This window comes from Equus przewalskii, chromosome 6 (genome assembly GCF_037783145.1).
Source record: "Equus przewalskii isolate Varuska chromosome 6, EquPr2, whole genome shotgun sequence".
NCBI classification, from domain to species: Eukaryota; Metazoa; Chordata; class Mammalia; order Perissodactyla; family Equidae; genus Equus; species Equus przewalskii.
Window position 1 is genome coordinate 35,705,072 of NC_091836.1, and position 19,817 is coordinate 35,724,888.

At 43.1% G+C, this 19,817-nt stretch overlaps 1 protein-coding gene and 1 non-coding gene across 12 annotated transcripts; one reads left to right on the top strand and one right to left on the bottom strand.

Moving 5' to 3' along the window:
• The first annotated feature begins 909 nt into the window (after positions 1 to 909).
• On the top strand, positions 910 to 14,834 carry TIRAP (TIR domain containing adaptor protein). Of its 11 annotated transcripts, none has more exons than XM_070625193.1 (9): positions 934 to 1,049; positions 1,570 to 1,661; positions 5,915 to 6,685; positions 7,249 to 7,429; positions 7,813 to 8,047; positions 8,700 to 8,823; positions 9,014 to 9,172; positions 10,364 to 10,951; positions 11,508 to 14,834. In XM_070625193.1, exons 7-9 carry the CDS (start codon positions 9,106 to 9,108, stop codon positions 11,525 to 11,527), a joined length of 675 nt encoding a protein of 224 aa, XP_070481294.1. In that variant the 5' UTR covers positions 934 to 1,049; positions 1,570 to 1,661; positions 5,915 to 6,685; positions 7,249 to 7,429; positions 7,813 to 8,047; positions 8,700 to 8,823; positions 9,014 to 9,105; the 3' UTR covers positions 11,528 to 14,834. The 11 variants fall into 11 exon arrangements, with proteins under 11 accessions (XP_070481291.1, XP_070481301.1, XP_070481299.1 ...); XM_070625194.1 differs by having other exon boundaries at positions 6,610 to 6,685; XM_070625191.1 differs by lacking the exon at positions 5,915 to 6,685 and having other exon boundaries at positions 926 to 1,049.
• A 2,030-nt stretch (positions 14,835 to 16,864) lies between these two features.
• Positions 16,865 to 16,968, bottom strand: LOC139084358 (U6 spliceosomal RNA). The gene has a single exon (XR_011541706.1). It is a non-coding gene; the product is annotated as a U6 spliceosomal RNA (small nuclear RNA).
• Positions 16,969 to 19,817: the final 2,849 nt, after the last annotated feature.

Below are 19,817 nucleotides of genomic sequence, written 5' to 3' on the forward strand. Positions count from 1 at the left end.
GATGTGAACCTGATGCTCTGACTCCAGAGCCCTGTGTACAGCCTTACAGCACATAGCCTCCCAGGATTAGCCACTAAGTGCTTTTGTCTGGCTGGTGAGAAAAGTTAGAAATCAGAGTGAAAGGGAGATTATGAATCTTAGAATGGCCCTATTAAACTACCTCCACCCTCCAGCATTTCATGTGCATAGCTGTAGGAGTGCTTCCCAACCCACTACCAAGGAACACTGCTCAGGGAGATACTGACATTTCTACAACGAAACAAGTTTGGGAAATGGTATGTTATATCCTCCCCTCCCTGCTTCACAACGCACTTATCCATGTCTCAGAAGCATGAAGAAGTCAAGAGGTTAAAAATCCCTTCATTTTGTTTAACCCATGACTCGCCAACATCTTGCCCATCGCATTTTGCAGCAGCTCTGTTAGTGCCCTGCAGAACAGTGCTCAGGCATGCCCTTTTGGGAATCTAGCATCGGCTTCAGTGGAGCGTGCCAGGGCCTCGTGTCGCTGGAGGACTGACTTCACAGCTGCCACACAGAACCTGCCTCTCCTGCAAAGAAACTCATGCTGCCACTGGCTGCGTGTGGTGTTTGGAAAAGTTGAATCTCCAAGCGTCATTTTTCTCAATTGTATAAAAGGAAAAAGGTATAAGCTCTTCCTTTGCAGGGTGTTAAGAGGACTCAATGAATGCAATAAGGGTTTCTTTCCCTCTCCCAGAGGCTCCAGCTTTTCCTAGTAGGTTTCGGGGAAATCAGGAGAAAAGGCTCATCGCTAAGTTTCTGCCCAGGGAGCAGCTCCGTGGATGCCCCTGAACCTACCTGTGGGCACGGAAGGCCCCGCCCCACGGGGAGACTCCTGCTTGCAGCGGGGAAGGCGCGCTGGGGCAGCGGCGACTCCCAGCCCGGAGTGGCGGCGGGAGGCGGGGCGGGGGCTGGCGCCTCGCTGCTTCCGGGGGAGCTGGCCGGCAGCGGGCCGCACTTCCCTCGGCTGGGGGCTCGCCGGCGCCCGAGCCCGCGCCTGGCTGCCCGGCGGCCGGGCGCCCCACGCGCAGGTGAGGCTGGGCGCGGCGCGGAGGGGCGGCGCGGGGCCGGGGGCGGGGGCCGGGGCCGGGGCCGTGGGCGCGGGCAGGGGCGGCCTCGCGGCCGGGCGGGCCTCCGCGCAGCCGGGCCCCAGCGTCCCGGCCTCCCTTAGCGGCGGGAATACCCTGCCCTCCCTCCCGGCTTGCCCCTGCCTGCGGCACGTCTGCCCGATCCACCGCCGCCCTCTCCCCGGCTCCCTTTACCTGGCTCCCTCTGGCACCCAGAACACGGAAACAGAAGGAAATGGACCTCCGAGAAAGCTGTCACTTTCACTGTCGCAAAGAAGCTCGCGCCGGGAGCCCCTCCTTTAGCTTGGGTCGAAGAGCCGGGCTCGGTCAGGTTGTTTCCGTTTAACTGTAGTGTTTCTCCCAGCCTCCTAACATCCTTCTCTGCTCTGGTCCAGCCTCTCTTAATGGTCTATGTGGCAGTGTTTCGGCAAGAACAAGGCTTTATGTAGGTTTAACGACCTATACGGAGGCCTTCCTTCCACAGCCATTGCACGGACATCTCCCAGGGGCTAGGCACCGTGTGAAGTGCTAGAGTGACAGCGTTGACCGGGACAGATTCAGTCCTTCTGGAGACGGGTAAATAAGAATTCACAACACACCGATGAGTGCAGCTGAGCGAGGGGAAGTGTGGAGTAGTCCAGCAGCTGAGACGCCTAAGCCGGGGACGGGGAGGGTCAGGAATGACTGACTGGTGGAGAAAGTCACATCTAGTTATTTTTTAAACTTAAAAAAAAAAAAATTGAAATACAACCTACATACAGAAAAGTGCACAAATCGTAAGTGTACGGCTTACTCAGTTTTCACATAGTGAACATTTCCTGTGTAAGCTGCATCCAGAATAGACAAAACATTACTCCAGAAGCCCTCTTATGCCCACCGCCAATCACTGCTTTCCCCTAGTGGTGACTACTCTCCTGGCTTTTAACGTCATAAAGTAGTTGTACTTGGTTTTGAACTTTTGATACCTGGACTCATGAACTTATTCTGTATGGCATTTTATATTCAATATATGAGTTTCACCCATGTTGCATTTAGAGTAATTCATTTATTCTCACTGATGTGTAATTTTGCATGGTATGGATAGACCACAATTTATTTCTACGTTCTACTGACACTTGTGTTGATGGACATGGTTTGTTTCCAGTTTGGGGTTAACCAGTGCTTAACAAGATTCTCATGTTGTCTTTTGGTGAACATATGTAAGCGCTGGATGTGTTTATGTTCGGCTTTAGAATATAGTGCCAGCGTTTTCCAAAGTGGTTTTACCAATTTACACTCCCTTGGGCAGTGTGAGTTCTACTCCTCCACATCCTTACCAATGCTTGATATTGTCTCTCTTTTTCATTGTAGCCATTCCACTCACTGCTTGGGCAGTGGTGTTGCACTGAGGTTTTAATTTGCCTTTCTCTGATGACTAATGCTTCATTGTTCATCTTTTCAAGTCTGTTGGGCATTTGAATATCCTTGTAGTGAAGTGTCCAATTTTCTGCCTATTTTTCTATAGATTGTCTCTCTTTTTCTTAGTAGTTTGAAAGAGTTCTAAAATATTCTGGGTAGGAGACATATTTATTGAATGTGTATTTCTAAATTATCTGCTCTCTCTCAGGAGACTGCCTTTTCACTGTCCTAATGATGTCTTTTGATGAACAGAAGTTCTTCATTTTAATGTTGTCTAATTTATCATTTTTCCCTTATGGTTGTATTATTTTTGTCCAGCTTTTAAAAATCTTTGCCTACCCTGGGGGGTGGGGGATGAGGGTGGGCAAAATGGTTGAAGGTGGTCAAAAGGTACAAACTTCCATTTTAAAATAAGTCAGTCCTGGGGATGTAATGTACAGCCTGGTGACTATAGCTCATAATACTGTATTTGAAAATTGCTAAGAGAGTAGATCTTAAAAGTTCTCACCACAGGAAAAAAAATTTGTAGCTATGTGTGTTGAGGGATGTTAACGAGACTTATTGTGATGGCCATTTCACAGTATATACATAGATCGAATCATTATGTTGTACACGTGAAACTAATATAATGTTATATGTCAATTATATCTCAATTTTAAAAATCAGGAAGGTAATCAAAGTCAGAAAGATCATCACCTATATTTTCCTCTAAAAGCTTTATTGTTATTCTCACCTATATCTACTATCCATTTGAGATTAATTTTTTTGTCTGTTATGAGATATGCGTCAGGATTCGTTTTTTCCAAGGCTATCTAAACTGACCCAGTGCCATGTATTAGAAAGACCTTCTTCCCCCGTTGCACTGCAGTGTCAGCTTTGTCATGAATCAGGAGACTGTACGGATGTGGGTCTGTTTCTGGACCCCCTCTTCTTCCATTCGTCTGTCTGTCCTTGTGCACCCAATATCACGCATGCTGCCCTAATTATTGTTGCTTTATAATAAGTCTTTATTATTCTGGTAGTGGAAGTCCTCAGCATTGTTCTTCTTTAAGATCTTAGGTATTTTTATCTAACCCTGCTGGCAAAGCCTTTTTCAAAAATATATAAAAAGTAGTCATTCTGTAAGCTCAAAACGGGCCTAATGTATAAGGGTATGATTGGCATAATTTGTAAACTCTATCCATCCATAAATTCACTGCTGACAATCTATATTACATTCAATGCCTGCATATTTACATGAGACCTACAGCAAAGTGAATACAAAATAAATTCACATCATTTTAGTGAAAAATGACCTTTAGTACATATAAGATATAGTTTCAAAACAAAGAGAATTTTTTAAAACTAAGAAACTGAAGTTTTCCAAAGGCCAATTTGCTACTTTTGCAAAATACAGCAACGTTAATTATAATGCTTCCCATTCATGTTTGGTTGTAAGATATGTTCCTATGTGACTGAAATGCAGCTGAAGTTTTAGATTTTAATAACCAAAGTAAAGTACTTTTGATTAATAATTAAATTTAAAATAGTAGGTGCTTTTATATGCATACATGCACACATAGATACATATATATATATTTTTTTTGGAATATTTTTTGTGTGTGTGAGGAAGAGTGGCCCTGAGCTAACCTCTGTGCCAGTCTTCCTTTATTTTGTATGTGGGACACTGCCACAGCATGACTCGATGAGTGGTGTGCGGGTCCACACCCAGAATCCAAACCCGCAAACCCAAGCCACCAAAGGGGAGTTAGTGAACTCAACCACTTTAACACTGAGCCAGCCTTTGGAAGACTTTGACATTTTTTAAAGTCTTCCAAAATTTACAAATGTAGTGCCGAAAGCATATGTACCTCACTATATACTTAGCAAACATGATTTATTTTAATACAAGTCATAAGACTGCAGTTAATTAACCAGAATGCCATGATTGTTTTCTGCCTGCTAGAGTTCTATCTTAAATCTGAGTTTCTAGCAAAATCAGTAATTTAGAACTTATTTCACAAAATCAGCTCCAAGATTTGCTGGGCACTTTTCCATTATTCCACCACTTATAAACATAAGTAACAGTATATAGAGACTAGTGGCTCCTTGTATCAAAATTACCTGGAGAGCTCTTTAAAAATACAGATTCTTGGGCCCCACTTCTGAACTATTGAATAAGAATTTCCTGAGGTATCTATATTTTTAAAAGCTCTCTAGGTGATAACGATCTGCAGTTTGGTCTGAGAACCACTGACGTAGCTGACAAGACTGATCTTTAGGTACGTCAGAATGCTGGGGTACTGGTTTAACAAGTAGGTTCCCAAGCTTTACGCCCAGAGATCTGATTCAGTCACTTCGGGATGGAGCGCAGGAACAGGCCATCATTGCCGTTGACCCCTGTCTTTGTTTTCTGTGTTGTGTAACAAATTACCACAAGTTTAGCAGCTTAAACCAACACCTATTTATTGTCTCATAGTTTCTGCAGGTCAAGGGCCCAGGCAAGACTGGCTCAGTCTTCTGCTGGGATCTCACGGGGCTGTAGACCAAGTGTTAGCTGGGGCTGCAGTGCTATCAGAGACTCAACTGGGGAGGGATCTACTACCAAGCTCCCTCAGGTTGTTGTTTGTTGTCAAATTCATCTCCTTGGGTGTAGGGCTGAGGTCTGTTTTCTTGCTGGCTGTCAGCTGGAGACTGCTCTCAGCTTTCAGAGCTGCCTGCAGTTCCTGGACCCCTGGCCCTCTTGTGCCATGGCCAATTCTTCAGAGTCAGCAAGGGAGCCTCTCTCTAGTCTGCTAAGATGGACTTATAGACACACAGACAAGTGTGCACACACATACATATGCACACGATATTCATATATGCTCTATTTATATATACACGTCTTATAGTAAATATACCTAGTATATGTGTGATATATATACATACATATACACGCACACCATATATAGTAACCTAATCATGTGAGTGACATCCCATAACCTTTGCCACAGTCTGTTGGTTAGAAGTCATGAGTCCTGCCCACACTCACAGGTGTGAATGTGGGGGCCACCCTAGGGTCTCTCCACAGTACGCAAACCACTCTACTGTACTGTGCCTATCGAGCCATTAACAATTAAATTTGGCACTTTAAGTGACATTGTCATGCAAGTCCTAATGAATCCTGCCCTGACAAGTTTTCAGCAAGTGTTTGAGAAGAAAACTTAGCCTTTGAAACTGATGTTCTTAAAGTCAAAATCAAGTGAAGTGTAGATGATAATTTATTTGTCAAAGAAGTGAAAAACTCTTTCAAATAATTTAAACTTTTAAACAGACCAGTTCTTAGCACTCAAATGCTTTCTCCATTCATTGACCTGAGATACAATCAGAGAAAGTATATTAGTTTCCTATTGCTTCTGTAACAAATTACCACCAACCTAGTGGCTTAATACAACACATTTATTCTCTTACAGTTGTGGCTGTCAGAAGTCTAAAATGGACCAGCAGGGAGGAATCTACGTACTTGCCTTTTCTAGCTTCTAGAGGCACCTGCATTCCTTGCTGGTGGCCCCACATTACACCAATCTCTGCTTCTGTCGTCGGCATCTCCTTCTCTCACTCTGACCCTCCTGCCTTCCTCTTATAAGACCTGTGGGATTACATTTGGCCCACCTGGATAATCCAGGATAATCTTCCCATCTCAAGATCCTTAATCACATCTGCACAGTCGTTTTTGCCGTGTAAAGCAGCATATTCACTGGTTCTGAGGATTAGGATGTGGACATCTTTGGGGGACCATTATCCTCTCTACCACAGATAGTAATTCCAGCCTAACAGAAATGTAATATGCATTATATAAGATGCATGTTCTAATCATGTGCCTTTGTAGGCTTCAGTAGACTTTCTGTATAATAGATATTGGAGACCAGTTAGATAGTGGATAATATTAAATACACTTGGGATTTTATACAGTGAAACTTCATAATATTTCCCTCATAGAATAAGTTCCTACATATAATATTGGAAAAGGCTTCTAAAAAACATTAAAGGTCTCATGCTGCTGCTCTTTTTGAAGAAGCTCTTTACTAATTTTTTATCAAGTCTTTGTAATTAGCTACAAAGTAGGTATTTAGGTATATATCATTCCACTTTATGAATTTTTTAAAAGCGCAAGGAAAAGTGACCACATGTAAGACCACTCAGCAAATCAGAGGACAGACAGAGCCGGTGATTAGAGCTTCCAGGTGGGCATTTGGGTTCATGATCTTCGTATCTGCTTGACAACTCTGTCTCCTGTATCTCCATATAGGACTATTACTAAGCCTCGTAGAGATTAAAGTGTATTTGAGTGTGACAGCTGCACAAGAAGTGAAAAGTAATAAGGAAGGTGCAGGGACTCCAGGAAGTAGACCCTGCATACGGTTAATGAAACTTATCTGCCATCTTGCCCAATTATCCTATGTCAAAGATGCTCTTATTTTCTGTGTTTAAACGTTTCCATAACGTTGGTCACAAGGGGTTATATCAACCCACTTCCAGTGCCATATGCTGTTGGGCAACTGGATTTCTTTTTAACCAAGCAATGGAAAAAGGCAATGGCCAAAAATTGTCCTGTATTACAAAAAGGGCAAGTCATTTCATAAAAGGAGCAACTGAAACTTTTAAATCTATATCTGTTAAGTGGATTAAAGTATTATGTTAATTTTTAACTTTTAGGCTATCATTAAAAATATCAAATGATTCTCCAGTTTCTAAGTGTATCAAGACCAAATAATGAATTTTAAAATTGAAAAAATATTTAATCTAGAAAGCAAGTGGCATTATGTCTACTACTGGGGGAAAAGGACATCTTGAATGGTTGAAATGAAGATATCGAGAGACAGTGACTCCTGACCCGGAAAAGGATTTTGAAACCTAACAGCGGTTAATCAGGCACTGCCTTAACCTCAGCCCACCACTCAGGCTGTCTGAAATCTGAAGAATATTAGGTAGGAAAAGAAACTCATATCCATGCTAACATTTACCTTTGCGTGTCCTCTTGGCTGGCTTTGCAGCTGACTGCTTTTTTCTTTCAAACACCTCTCTGGTTCCTGAGCCCGCTCCAGCTCTCCTTTCTGCCCGCCTTGCCGCTGCCGTTTAAGTTCTCCTTTTTTTTTTTTACTTTTTGAACTTTGGTCTATTTTCATGAATCATCAGTGTCTCTTATGTTCATCAGCTTGGCATAAGAGTACTAAAAATTTAGCAGTGAATGAAACATTATTGTCCCGCGTTGAATGACATCCTATAAATTTTGAAACCCCTTATTTCAGTGTGTCTGACAACCCAAGTTGTTTCCATGTGAGTTTCCAGGGTTTTGTTCTGACCTCTGCAGATCCGGAAGAGTGAAAAGCAGTCCTCTGCCAGTTCCTCCACAGCGCTCGAGCCAAGTTCCCCACCAGCCCTGCATCTGCAGGAGTGTCACTAGATCACTGCAGCTCCAACTTGGATCAGGGCGGGCTCAGCTCCACATAGCGTCCTTCCAGAAACCTGGGCTGAGAGAGCCTCCACCCTCAGGGACACCCCAGTCATCGTGGTGGAAAGAGAGCATGGCAAGTTGCCCATCTAAGGTATTTCTTGGTCCTTTGCATTTCCATGTAAATTTAGAAGCAGTTTGACAATCCCTTAACCCCCCAAAACAAAACCCTTCTGGAATTTGGGATAGCACCGATCTAAAGATTAGTTTAGGGAAAATTGATTATAATACTTAGTCTTCTAAACCATATCCCTCCAATATCTAGGTTATTTTAAATATATATAACCCACACTATTTTCTGAGCATTATATACCATGCACCACTAGCACTTTACATAAATTATCTCATGTAATCTTCACAATAATGCTGAGAAGCAGGTTCTAGTGTTATTTCCATTTCACAAATAGAGATCTTAAAGCTTAGGGAGATTAAGTAGCTTGCCTAAGGCCACAGTTAATAAAAGGAGAAAATCCAGGCACTCTGCCTGCAGTCTGCGGTCTTCACCACTGTGTGCCACTACCTCCCTGAGCTGACGGCCAAGGAGGGAGGGAGGGAAGGATGGATGAGGGATGGATGGATGGGTGGGTGGATGGATGGATGGATGGATGATTATTCAGGGGAAGGCAGACTTAGCAGAAAAGTCTCCCATGGTTTCTTGTGTGTGTTCTCTCTCCTGCTCAGCAGTTGTCTACTAGGATACATAATTATTTGCCCAAACAGTAACTGTCCTTTTCTTCCCATTTCAGCATTTATACAGGGAGTCTCTATAAAGAGCTGCCTGCCAGCTGCCCTTCCCCAGATCCTGAATGCACTCCTGGCCAGGTGGAGCAGAGAACAGTCACTCTACTGGTCATGCTGAGCTCATACTCTGTAACTCTGACCACTCTACACAGATCTGGGTTTATCTAGAAACCAGCTCCAATCACAGTAGTGTCTGTGGGACCCGTTTAGAGACTGAGCCTCTTCAGGTATTAGGAGAGAAAGAACATCCAGAGCCCACCCACTGGGGCTGAGAGTAAGGTAAGTACAGCTTTTGTGATCCTTTCTCTGTCTGTTATAGGATGGCTGTTCCATGAGGTCAAGGCTGGGTCCCTTCCCTTCTCCTGCTTTACCAATGCCTGGTCTCATGGGGTTAGTTTTGAGCCCAACACCATGGCATCGTCATCCTCCTTCCCAGCTCCTCGATCCCGGTCCAGGAAGCCTCTGGGCAAGATGGCTGGTGAGTGGGAGTCAGCTCCTAATTCCGCTCTTTTTTCTGTGAGTGTAGTCCTCAATCTTCCTCTGGGCACGGTGGGAGGCCTGTGTAGCCCAAACACAGGGGAGAGACGCAGGGAGGCTGAAGATGGGCTGGTGCTCCTGCCTTGACCTCAGTGTCCAGATGCTTTGCAGCGACTGAGGAGAGGAGGCATGCATCAGTGGAAACTTCAGTCCTTGTGGCTCACAGGTTTTCCACATGCTCACCTGATGTTCCTATCCTGGAAACCATTGTGCTGAGTGCTTCACTCTGCATTTCTTGTCATCTACATCTTCCAGAACCATTCAGAGGAAGGAGCCGAGCGGAGAGAAAATAAATCAGTCTCTAGAATACCAAGCTTTCTGTCCCCATCAAAAGCTGGGAAACTGAGTTGAAATCATTCTAGAGTACTTACAACATACCAGACACTGGATTATCTCAGTTAATCTTCAACAACAACTAATATGAACCCATTTTACAGATGAGGAAAGGCAGACGTAGACTGACTTGCTTAAGGCCATACGGAAGCAAGCAGCAGGTCCACAATCCCATCTGTGTGCCTGACTCCAGTGTAGGTTCTGAATCACTCACTCTGTGCTCCTGAAGAGCTCTGCACATTAGCCCTCTTCATTTTTACCCATTTGTTTTACTCCTTTAGCAACAATCTAGGATTTTTCAGGGCTAACCAAATGCCAATTCCTCCTCCTCTTTCTCTCCCAAAATGGGTAGCCCACCTTAATCTAAATCTACCTCCCCTCAGTGCTGAAAATGGGTCTGGGGACTGGTTGATCCTTACTCGGTTAATATAGCGCTACTTACAGACTCACAAATGGTTGACTGGTCAGCTCTAGGGGGAAGTTCTGGTTAGGGTAGGCTGGGGGTACTAGAAATCTAAGGGCCTAGAGCAGGGCAAAGCCGTCTTACCCAATCAGGCTGCTCAAACAGCCAGAGTTCTTATGTATTCCCCAAACCTTTAAAGATAGAGGGAATTTTTAGGCAAATCCTGCAGGATGTACAAAATAGCAGAGCATAGGTCTCTCAGAATAAAGTGGCCTTGTTTGCCAGTGCAGGGGAGATGGGCTGGAGTCTAGCCCCAGCCTGGGCCCCACCCTGCGGGGCCCTGAAGAGGCCACCTGCTGAGAAAACCAGGCCTGAGCAGTGTTTGTCCCCCCGCAGACTGGTTCAGACAGGCCCTGTCGAAGAAGCCCAAGGTACCTGTCTCTCCAGAAAGCACCCCTAGTGATGTGTCACAGCCGAGCTCACAGGACAGCAACCCACCTCAGTGCCTCAGCTCAGTCGTGTCTCCCACTCCACCACCAACAAACACGGGCACCAGCAGTAGCAGCAGCAGCAGCGGCCGCTGGAGCAAGGACTATGACGTCTGCGTGTGCCACAGTGAGCAGGACCTGGTGGCCGCCCAGGAGCTGGTCTCCTACCTGGAGGACAGCCCTGCCGGCCTGCGCTGCTTCCTGCAGCTTCGGGATGCAACCCCAGGCGGTGCCATTGTGTCTGAGCTGTGCCAGGCACTGAGCAATAGTCACTGCTGTGTGCTGCTTATCACCCCAGGCTTCCTCCAGGACCCGTGGTGCAAGTACCAGATGCTGCAGGCCCTGACCCAGTCCCCCGGGGCAGAGGGCTGCACCATCCCCCTGCTGTCAGGCCTCACCAGAGCCGCCTACCCCGCTGAGCTCCGATTCATGTACTTCGTGGACGGCCAGGGCCCTGACCACGGCTTTCGCCAAGTCAAGCAAGCTGTCATGCGTTGTAAGTTATGGGAGGAAGGGAAGGCGGTTTAGCCAGTGTCTGATCTACTTTGGCTTTTAGGAGTCAGCCACTGTAGCCTCATAGTTCAAAGTGCAGCCTCTGGAGGAGATTGTCTGTTACTGGGGCAAATTACTTAACCCCAGTGTCTGGGTTTCCTCATTGGTAAAATGAGAATGACACTATATGCCTCAATAAGTATAAACACTAAGTAAGAGTTCAGGACACAGCCTGGCACGTGTAAAGTACTCCTAACAGGCACGGCCCAGCACAGATCAAGTCCTCCATAAATATTAGCCATTATTATCATTGTTAGTATTAGGTTTCTTTCACTGAGGTCAGGTTCGAGATGTCCCCAAGAGCTGGGAAAATGCCAGGTGCAAAATAATAGGAAAGAATTGCCTACAATACGTGTATCCAGGGGAGGGCCATTATATTACAGTGGGTTTAGAAGTAAAGTAGATAAAAAGGTAGAAGAGGTGGGACCTGTTGGGGGACACAGAGATGCTGGGATTTGGGGAGGGTGACAAGCCCTGTGATTCTGTTTGGTCTCTTTCAGATCTGCAGACCCTCAGCTGACACTTGTTATATCACCAGGGGCCCCAGAAAGTTGGAGCAAAGTTGGAAATCAAGTTAGAAAGCCCAGGGCCCGGCAGGGCCTTGGGTTCCAGCAGATGTGATAAGGTGTAAGGAGCCAGTTAGCAGCACTTTGTATGTGATCCTGGGATCAGATTGTGCCTCAGGCTTGCATTACTGTGGGCTCCCCAGGAAGGCCACGGGGATGCTGGGGACTCCCCCAGGAAGGCCATGGGGATGCTGGGGACTCCCCCAAGAAAGCTGTGGGGAAGCTGGGGACTCCCCAGGAAGGCAGTAAGGAAGCTGGGGACTCCCCAGGAAGGTCATGGGGAAGCCAGAAATTGGAGGTGGGAGGAGGAGGAGGTGCTGATACCAAGATGATTACCAACGTTTTGCCTCCTGCCTAACTGGACATGAAGCCTGGCGTATACCTGTGTCTTCCTCCCCTGGAGTCGGGCGCTGGTGTAGAGAAGCATTTCTCCTCAAGAGGCGACTCACCTGATTAATGAGCTGGAAGCCTGGACTGTGTGCCTCAGCGTGTATGGTTTTCCCAGTCGAGCATCGAGTCCTTCACACTCACTTTACTGCCTTTCTCTTTCCCAGGGACATCATTCATTTCAGTAAGCTACATGAAGATGCATTCAGCACTGTACTCCATTTATTTTTATTGCATGGGTGTCATTGAAGACTCAAACCTAGAAACCGTTCTGAATAGAAGGAGAGGGCAGGGACCAGGTAGGGTGAAGAGGAGGAAAGCTCAGACCTTCACCTGGCATCAAAAGCCCACCCACTGATGCTTTGACTTAGGGGGGCCTCATCAGGGGTCTGGCTGGAGCTCACGCTTTTACCTCTGCACTGAGAGGGACTGGCGTTTTTCTTCTGGCAGCTGACTATGCACCTTGTAGGACAGGCAAGGTTTCATTCATCGGTTCTCAATAAAATTTTTCTTTGCCACAGCCACCTCCCCCTACTCAATAAAAATTTGTTGTTGAACCAAAATGAATTTTATTCCCCCAATGTGTACTTTTATGCCTCTTCTCTCACTTTCCCCACCATGTCCCCTCCTTTTACTGAAAAAATTTATATATATATTTTAAATTCAGATATAATTGACATATAACATATTAGTTTCAGGGGTACAACATCATTTGATATTTGTATATATTGTGAAAAAATTGATATCTTTAATTATGAATTATTTTATTACATGCAAAAGGACTAAGGAATAATGTAATGTACACTCATGTACCTACTACCCAGCTTAAGATGCAAAACCTTACAATCCCTATGGTGCTCCCTTTGTGCCCTTAATTACATTCTCCTCCCTTCTCCCACCAGAAGTAACCACTGTTCTGAATTGTGAACTTATCATTCTTAGCTTTTCTCCAGAGATTTATTATATGTGTGCATCCCTGACGACATATTTACTTTTACATGATTTTATACTTTACAGAAATGGTATTATGTTTGTATTCTACACATTCCTTTTTGTTGTTTACCACATTTGTAAGCTTTATCCGTGTTGATGCATGTAACTCTGTAAATTCATTTCCACTCCATTATGTAAATATACAACTATTCAGTCACACAGTCTTTTACAGATGGACATCTGGTTGTTTCTAGTCTTTTGCTATTAAAAACACTGAGCCTATGAACATATTTGTACATGTTTGCATGAGCAAAATTTTCTAGGATTTAGCCTAGATGAGGAACAGCTGGGTAGTAAAAATACACAGCTTTAGTTTTGGTAGAAGATACCAAATTTTCTTCCAAATTGGTTGTGCCAATTTATGTTCTTCCCATTTGTATGTAACATGTCTTTCATGTTCTTGCTAACACTTGGAATTGTCAGGTTTAAAAATTTTTGCTAATCTGGTAGGTGAAAACTGGTATCCTATTGTCATGATGTTCCTCCTTTCCTTTTTACCTTGTTTATGAAAAAACTATAGATCATATACTAAAAAAGAGAAGCGTGTGATGAATCCCCATACAGCCATCACCCAGCTTCAACAATTACCAACTTGTGCTGAGCTTGTTGCAATAACCCCACTTGCTCCCTCACCCCCAGATTCTTTTGGAGCAAATCCCAGGCATTGTTTATTTCTTCATCTTTAAGGCTGTATCTCTAAATTATTGGAAGTTTTAAAAACATTGTGTCTTTTAAAGAACAGAAGTGTTTTTTTTTTAAATTTTTTTTTAAGATTTTATTTTTCCTTTTCTCTCCCCAAAGGCCCCCGGGTACATAGTTGCGTATTTGTAGTTGTGGGTCCTTCTAGTTGTGGCATGTGGGATGCCTCCTCAGCGTGGCCTGATGAGTGGTGCCATGTCCACGCCCAGGATTCGAACTGGTGAAACCCTGGGCTACTGTAGCGGAGCAATGAACTTAACCACTTGGCCACGGGGCCGGCCCCTATTTTCTTTTTTTTCTTAGGAAGATTAGGCCTGAGCTAACTACTGCCAATCCTCCTCTTTCTTTTTGCTGAGGAAGACTGGCCCTGAGCTAACATCCATGCTCATCTTCCTCTACTTTATTATATGTGGGACGCCTGCCACAGCATGGCTTGCCAAGCTGTGCCATGTTTGCACTGGTGAACCCCAGGCTGCCGAAAAGTGGAATGTGCGAACTTAACCACTGTGCCACTGGGCCGGCCCATATTTTTTAATATTAAAAACTTTCACCTATTCCTTCGTAGTCTGTGTTCTTGTGTCTGATTTAGGAAATCCTTCCCCACTCCTGTATTTTCTTCTGGAAGTATTTCACATTTAGGTCTTTAAGCCACTTGGATGTTTTGTTTGGGTTTTTGTTGTTGTTCTTGCCTCCTAACTCAGAGATCCAACTTTGTTTTTCCATTTGTACAGCCATTATTTACCGACTAGTCCATCCTTGCTCCCACTGATTGTGATGTCACTGCTGTCATATACTGTCATATGCAGGGGTCTACTCCTGGGTTCTCCACCCTCCTCCATTTGTGTGTTTGTGTATCCCTGTATCAGTGGCACACTGGCTTACTTACTATGGTTTTTAATAAGCTCTGATAACTTGTAGATTGATTTTTCCCACACTCTTCCTATTCATCGAAATCACTTTGACTTTTCTTGTTCCTTTACTCTTTCATATAAATTGTTTATTCAGTTTGTCAGATTCCAGGAAAATGCCTGTTAGTATTTTTATTACATTACATTGAGTTGAGAGATTAATTTAAGAAGAATAGATGCTTTTATGATATAGAATCTTTCTCTCCATAAAAATGGTATGTCTTCATTTATTGATGTCTTCAAATGTATTTCAATAAAGCTTATAATCTTTTTCCATGTTGGTCAGTCACATCTTTTATTAGATTTATTCCTTGGTACTTCATATTTTCTGTAGCTGTTCTAAAAGTTTTTGTGAGTTTTTTTTTAATTAAGGTTATGAAAGTTAACATCCTTGTGAAATTACAGTGGTACATCATTATTAGTCATGTTGTAGGTACACCACTTCACCCCTAGTGCCCTCCCACCACCCCCCTTTCCCCTGGCAACCACCGATCAGTTCTCTTTGTCTATATGTTAACTACCACCTATGAGTGGAGTCATACAGAGTTCGTCTCTGTCTGGCTTATTTCACTCAACATAATACCCTCAAGGTCTATCCATGTTGTTGTGAATGGGACGACTTTGTCCTTTTTTATGGCTGAGTAGTATTCCATTGTATATATATACCACATCTTCTTTATCCAATCATCAGTTGCTGGGCACTTAGGTTGGTTCCATGACTTGGCTATTGTGAATAATGCTGTGATGAACATAGGGGTGCATGGAACTTTTGGAATTGCTGATTTCAGGTTCTTAGGATAGATACCCAGTAGTGGGATGGCTGGGTCATAAGGTATTTCTATTTTTAACTTTTTGAGGAATCTCCATACTGTTTTCCATAGTGGCTGCAGCAGTTTGCATTCCCACCAACAGTGTATGAGGGTTCCCTTTCCTCCACAGCCTCTCCAACATTTGTCACTCTTGGTTTTGGATATTTTTGCCATTCTAACAGGTGTAAGGCGATATCTTAGTGTAGTTTTGATTTGCATTTGCCTGATGATTAGTGATGACGAGCATCTTTTCATGTGTCTATTGGTCATCTGTATATCTTCTTTGGAGAAATGTCTGTTCATGTCCCCTGCCCATTTTGTAATTGAGTTGTTTGATTTTTTTATTGTTGAGTTGTGTGAGTTCTTTGTATGTTATGGAGATTACCCCTTTGTTGGATAAATAACTTGTGAATATTTTTTCCCAATTAGTGGGCTGTTTTTTTTTGTTTCAATCCTGTTTTCCCTTGCCTTGAAGAAGCTCTTTAGTCTGATGAAGTCCCATTTGTTTATTCTTTCTATTGTTTCCCTCATGTGAGGGGTTATGGTGTCCGAAAAGATTCTTTTGAAGCTGATGTCAAGAGTGTACTGCCGATATGCTCTTCTAGAAGACTTACTGTTTCAGGCCTAATCTTTAGGTCTTTGATCCATTTTGAGTTTATTTTAGTAAACGGTGTAAAAGAATGGTTGGGTTTTCATTCTTTTACATGTGGCTGTCCAGTTTCCCCAGCACCATTTGTTGAAGAGACTTTCTTTTCTCCATTGTAGGCCCTCAGCTCCTTTGTCAAAGATTAGCTGTCCATAGATGTGTGGTTTTATTTCTGGACTTTCAATTCTGTTCCATTGATCTGTGCACCTGTTTTTGTACCAGTACCATGCTGTTTTCATTACTGTAGCTTTGTAGTATGTTTTGAAGTCAGGGATTGTGATGCCTCCAGCTTTGTTCTTCTTCCTCAGGATTGCTTTAGCAATTCGGGGTCTTTTGTTGCCCCATATGAATTTTAGGATTCTTTGTTCAATTTCTGTAAAGAATGGCATTGGAATTCTGATTGGGATAGCGTTGAATCTGTAAATTGCTTTAGGCAGTAAGGACATTTTAACTATGTTTATTCTTCCAATCCATGTGCATGGAATGTCTTCCCATCTCTTTATGTCGTCGTCGATTTTTCAAGAAGGTCTTGTAGTTTTCATTGTATAGATCTTTCACTTCCTTGGTTAAATTTATCCCAAGGTATTTTATTCTTTTTGTTGCGATCGTGAATGGGATTGAGTTCTTGAGATCTTTTTCTGTTAGTTCATTGTTAGCATATAGAAATGCTACTGATTTATGTATGTTGATTTTATATCCTGCAACTTTGCTGTAGTTGTTGATTGTTTCTAATAGTTTTTCTATGGATTCTTTGGGGTTTTCTATATATAAGATCATGTCGTCTGCAAACAGCCAGAGTTTTACTTCTTTGTTGCCTATTTGTATTCCTTTTCTTTCTTTTTCCTGCCGAAAAATATGGAACGCTTCCCGAATTTGCATGTCATCCTTGTGCAGGGGCCATGCTAATCTCTGTATCATTCCAATTTTAGTATATGTGTTGCCGAAGTGAGCACTCTAAAAGCTATTTTTAAATTACATTTCTTATCTATCACTGGTAGAAAAGATGGCAATTTATTTTGCATAGTGATCTAATATTAAGCAACCTGCTGAATTATTTATTCTTTAAGACATAGAGGGGCTAGCCCCGTGGCCGAGTGGTTAAGTTCGCATGCTACACTGTGGCAGCCCAGGGTTTCGCCAGTTCGGATCCTGGGATCCTGACCACTCATCAGGCCATGCTGAGGTGGCATCCCACGTGCCACAACTAGAAGGACCCACAACGAAAATATACAACTATGTACTGGGGGGATTTTGCAAGAAAAAAGCAGAAAAAAATAAATTAAAAAAAAAGACTGGCAACAGTTTAAGTTCAGGTGCCAATCTTTAAAAACAAAAAAAGACCATAGATTTTGTTGGGTTTCCATTAACCCAATCATATAATTTGCAAAACAAAACAAAAACTTGAGTTCCTTGTCTTTCTGTGCTGCCTGGGACTGCCGGTAAAATGTTGAAAGTGAGAATAGCCACCGCCTGTGTCTCATTTATGATTTTAAAGGGAATGCTTCAAATATTTCACTATTAAATGTGATATTTGTTGTAGGTTTTTGGTTTGGTGTGTTTTTTTAAACAAATTGTAAGTTTCCTGCTGTTTTCAGTTAAGAGTTTTACTTATCTTGAGAAGGTTTTAAATTTAATCTAAAATTTTCACATCTACTGAGATGATATGTTTTTTTCCTTTTGCTCAGTTAATGCAGCGAGTAACATTAGATTTTCTAATGGGAAGCCAGCCTTGCATTCCTGGGGTAAACTCAATTTGACCACGATGTATTGCCTCTGTTATAAATCACAGGATTCAGATTGCTAACACTTTCTGTAGGATTTTACATCTCTGCTCATACGTAGGAATGGCCGATTGTTCTGTCTTGTATTACCCCTGTCCGGTTGTGTTACCAGGGTTATACCAGCTTTATAAACTAGTTGTGGAGTGGTCCCTTTTTTCTATTCATTGAAGAGTTTAAGCTCGGAATTAATTGTTTCTTGCATGTTTGGGAGACTTATCTGTAAATCCATCTGGACCTAGCACTTTCCTTACGGGAAGATTTAAAACTGCAATTTCAATGTCTTAAAGAGTTAAAGATCTATTTAGATTTTCCATTTCTTCTGGAGTCAATCTGGCATAGAGTAAGCAGTCAATAAAGAATACAAGACCAGCTTAAATAGCTTCTTCAGTTTGAATTTCCTGCATCATACAGGCAGTATAAATCCAAACTCTAAACCTGCATGAAGATTGGCCTGTGGTTATGAATTTTCAGGGGATTTTTTTTTTCTTCCCTCCAGAGCCAGATGTTGAGGCAGATAAGTTTCCCAAATATCTTGTCTCCTTTAGGGGGCAGCTTTTGTTTTACTTATTTATTTTTTAATAGTTGGCCCTTTCACTGAGGTGGTGAACCTTCAGATATCTTGCCTTTATGGGAAGTTCTCTCTTCTGATTCCTCACCTCGCACAAGCCCAGGTCTTGTCTCCTGTGCCTTAAACATCACATTTAAAGCCCAAGACTCTAGATTTCTAGAAACCAGCAATCTCTCTTAGAACTTCTGCTTCAACATCCACTTATCATTCTCTAAATTTGTGCTCCTACATTTTTCAGTTCTGAAAACCTTATTTTCTTGAGAGAACAGCAATGCAGCCAAAAAGATGTTTTTAATTTTGCATCCAGAATGTTGAGGTGTTTTTAGGAAATCTAGTCTGTTATAATACCTGAAATGGAAGTGTCTAGTCCTTCCTTAAACTAAAAAAAAGATTTGGGAGAAGTTTTGAGATTCTTCAAGAAGAGTGAAAGATAGATACTTATAGACAGACGACAGATCTCCAGTAGTAACCTTCTAATACAGGACTGTCCACTTCAACTTTCTGTAATCATGGAAATGGTCCACATCTGTGCTGTCCAATATGGTAGCCAGTAGCCTTATGTGGCTATCAGGTATTTGAAATGTGGCTGTATGACTGAGGAACTGAATTTTCAATTTTATCTAATTGTAATTAATTCAAATGTAAACAGCTACATGTGGCTAGTGGCTAGCGGCTGTTGGATGGGACGGTGCAGAGCCTTCTAATGTTTCCAAGGAAGGTGAACTAAAAAATTCATCAACAGAGGCTGGCCCTGTGGTGCAGCAGCTAAGTTTGCACATTCCGCTTTGGCAGCCCAGGGTTCGCTGGTTCAGATCCCGGGTGCGGACATGGCACCGCTTGGCAAGCCATGCTGCAGTAGGCGTCCCACATATAAAGTAGAGGAAGATGGGTATGGATGTTAGCTCAGGGCCAGTCTTCCTCAGCAAAAAGAGAAGGATTGGCAGCAGATGTTAGCTCAGGGCTAATCTTCCTCAAAAAAAAAAGAATCGTCAACAGACAAAAACCTCCAAAGCTAAGCGAAGCTCCTTAGTGTCTGCCATAAAGTTCCCTTGCACTCTGCTGTCTTGTATTCTAATAGGTCCTCTATTGCTGAGGCTCCCTGTGAGCTCATCCTCTCCTTGAGCCAGGCCCTCTTAGGAGAATTCTGACCTTATGGAAATTTTAATCAGACTTATATCTGCATTGATGAATTTGCCATTAATGAATAAATTTGTCTACAATTTCATTTTATATCTCTCCTTTGCACACTACATTCTACCCTAAGGGCCATTCCGTTTCTGAAAATGTCAAGCTCATTGCTGCTTTAGGGTCCTTAGCATCTGATATCTACTCTGCCTGAAATACACCTTCCTGGTCTCCACATGGCTGGTTCCTTCTCATCATTCAAGTCTCAGCTCAATGTCACCTCCTGAGAGGGCACATGATCACCTTATCTAAAGTCCTCTCTATCCCC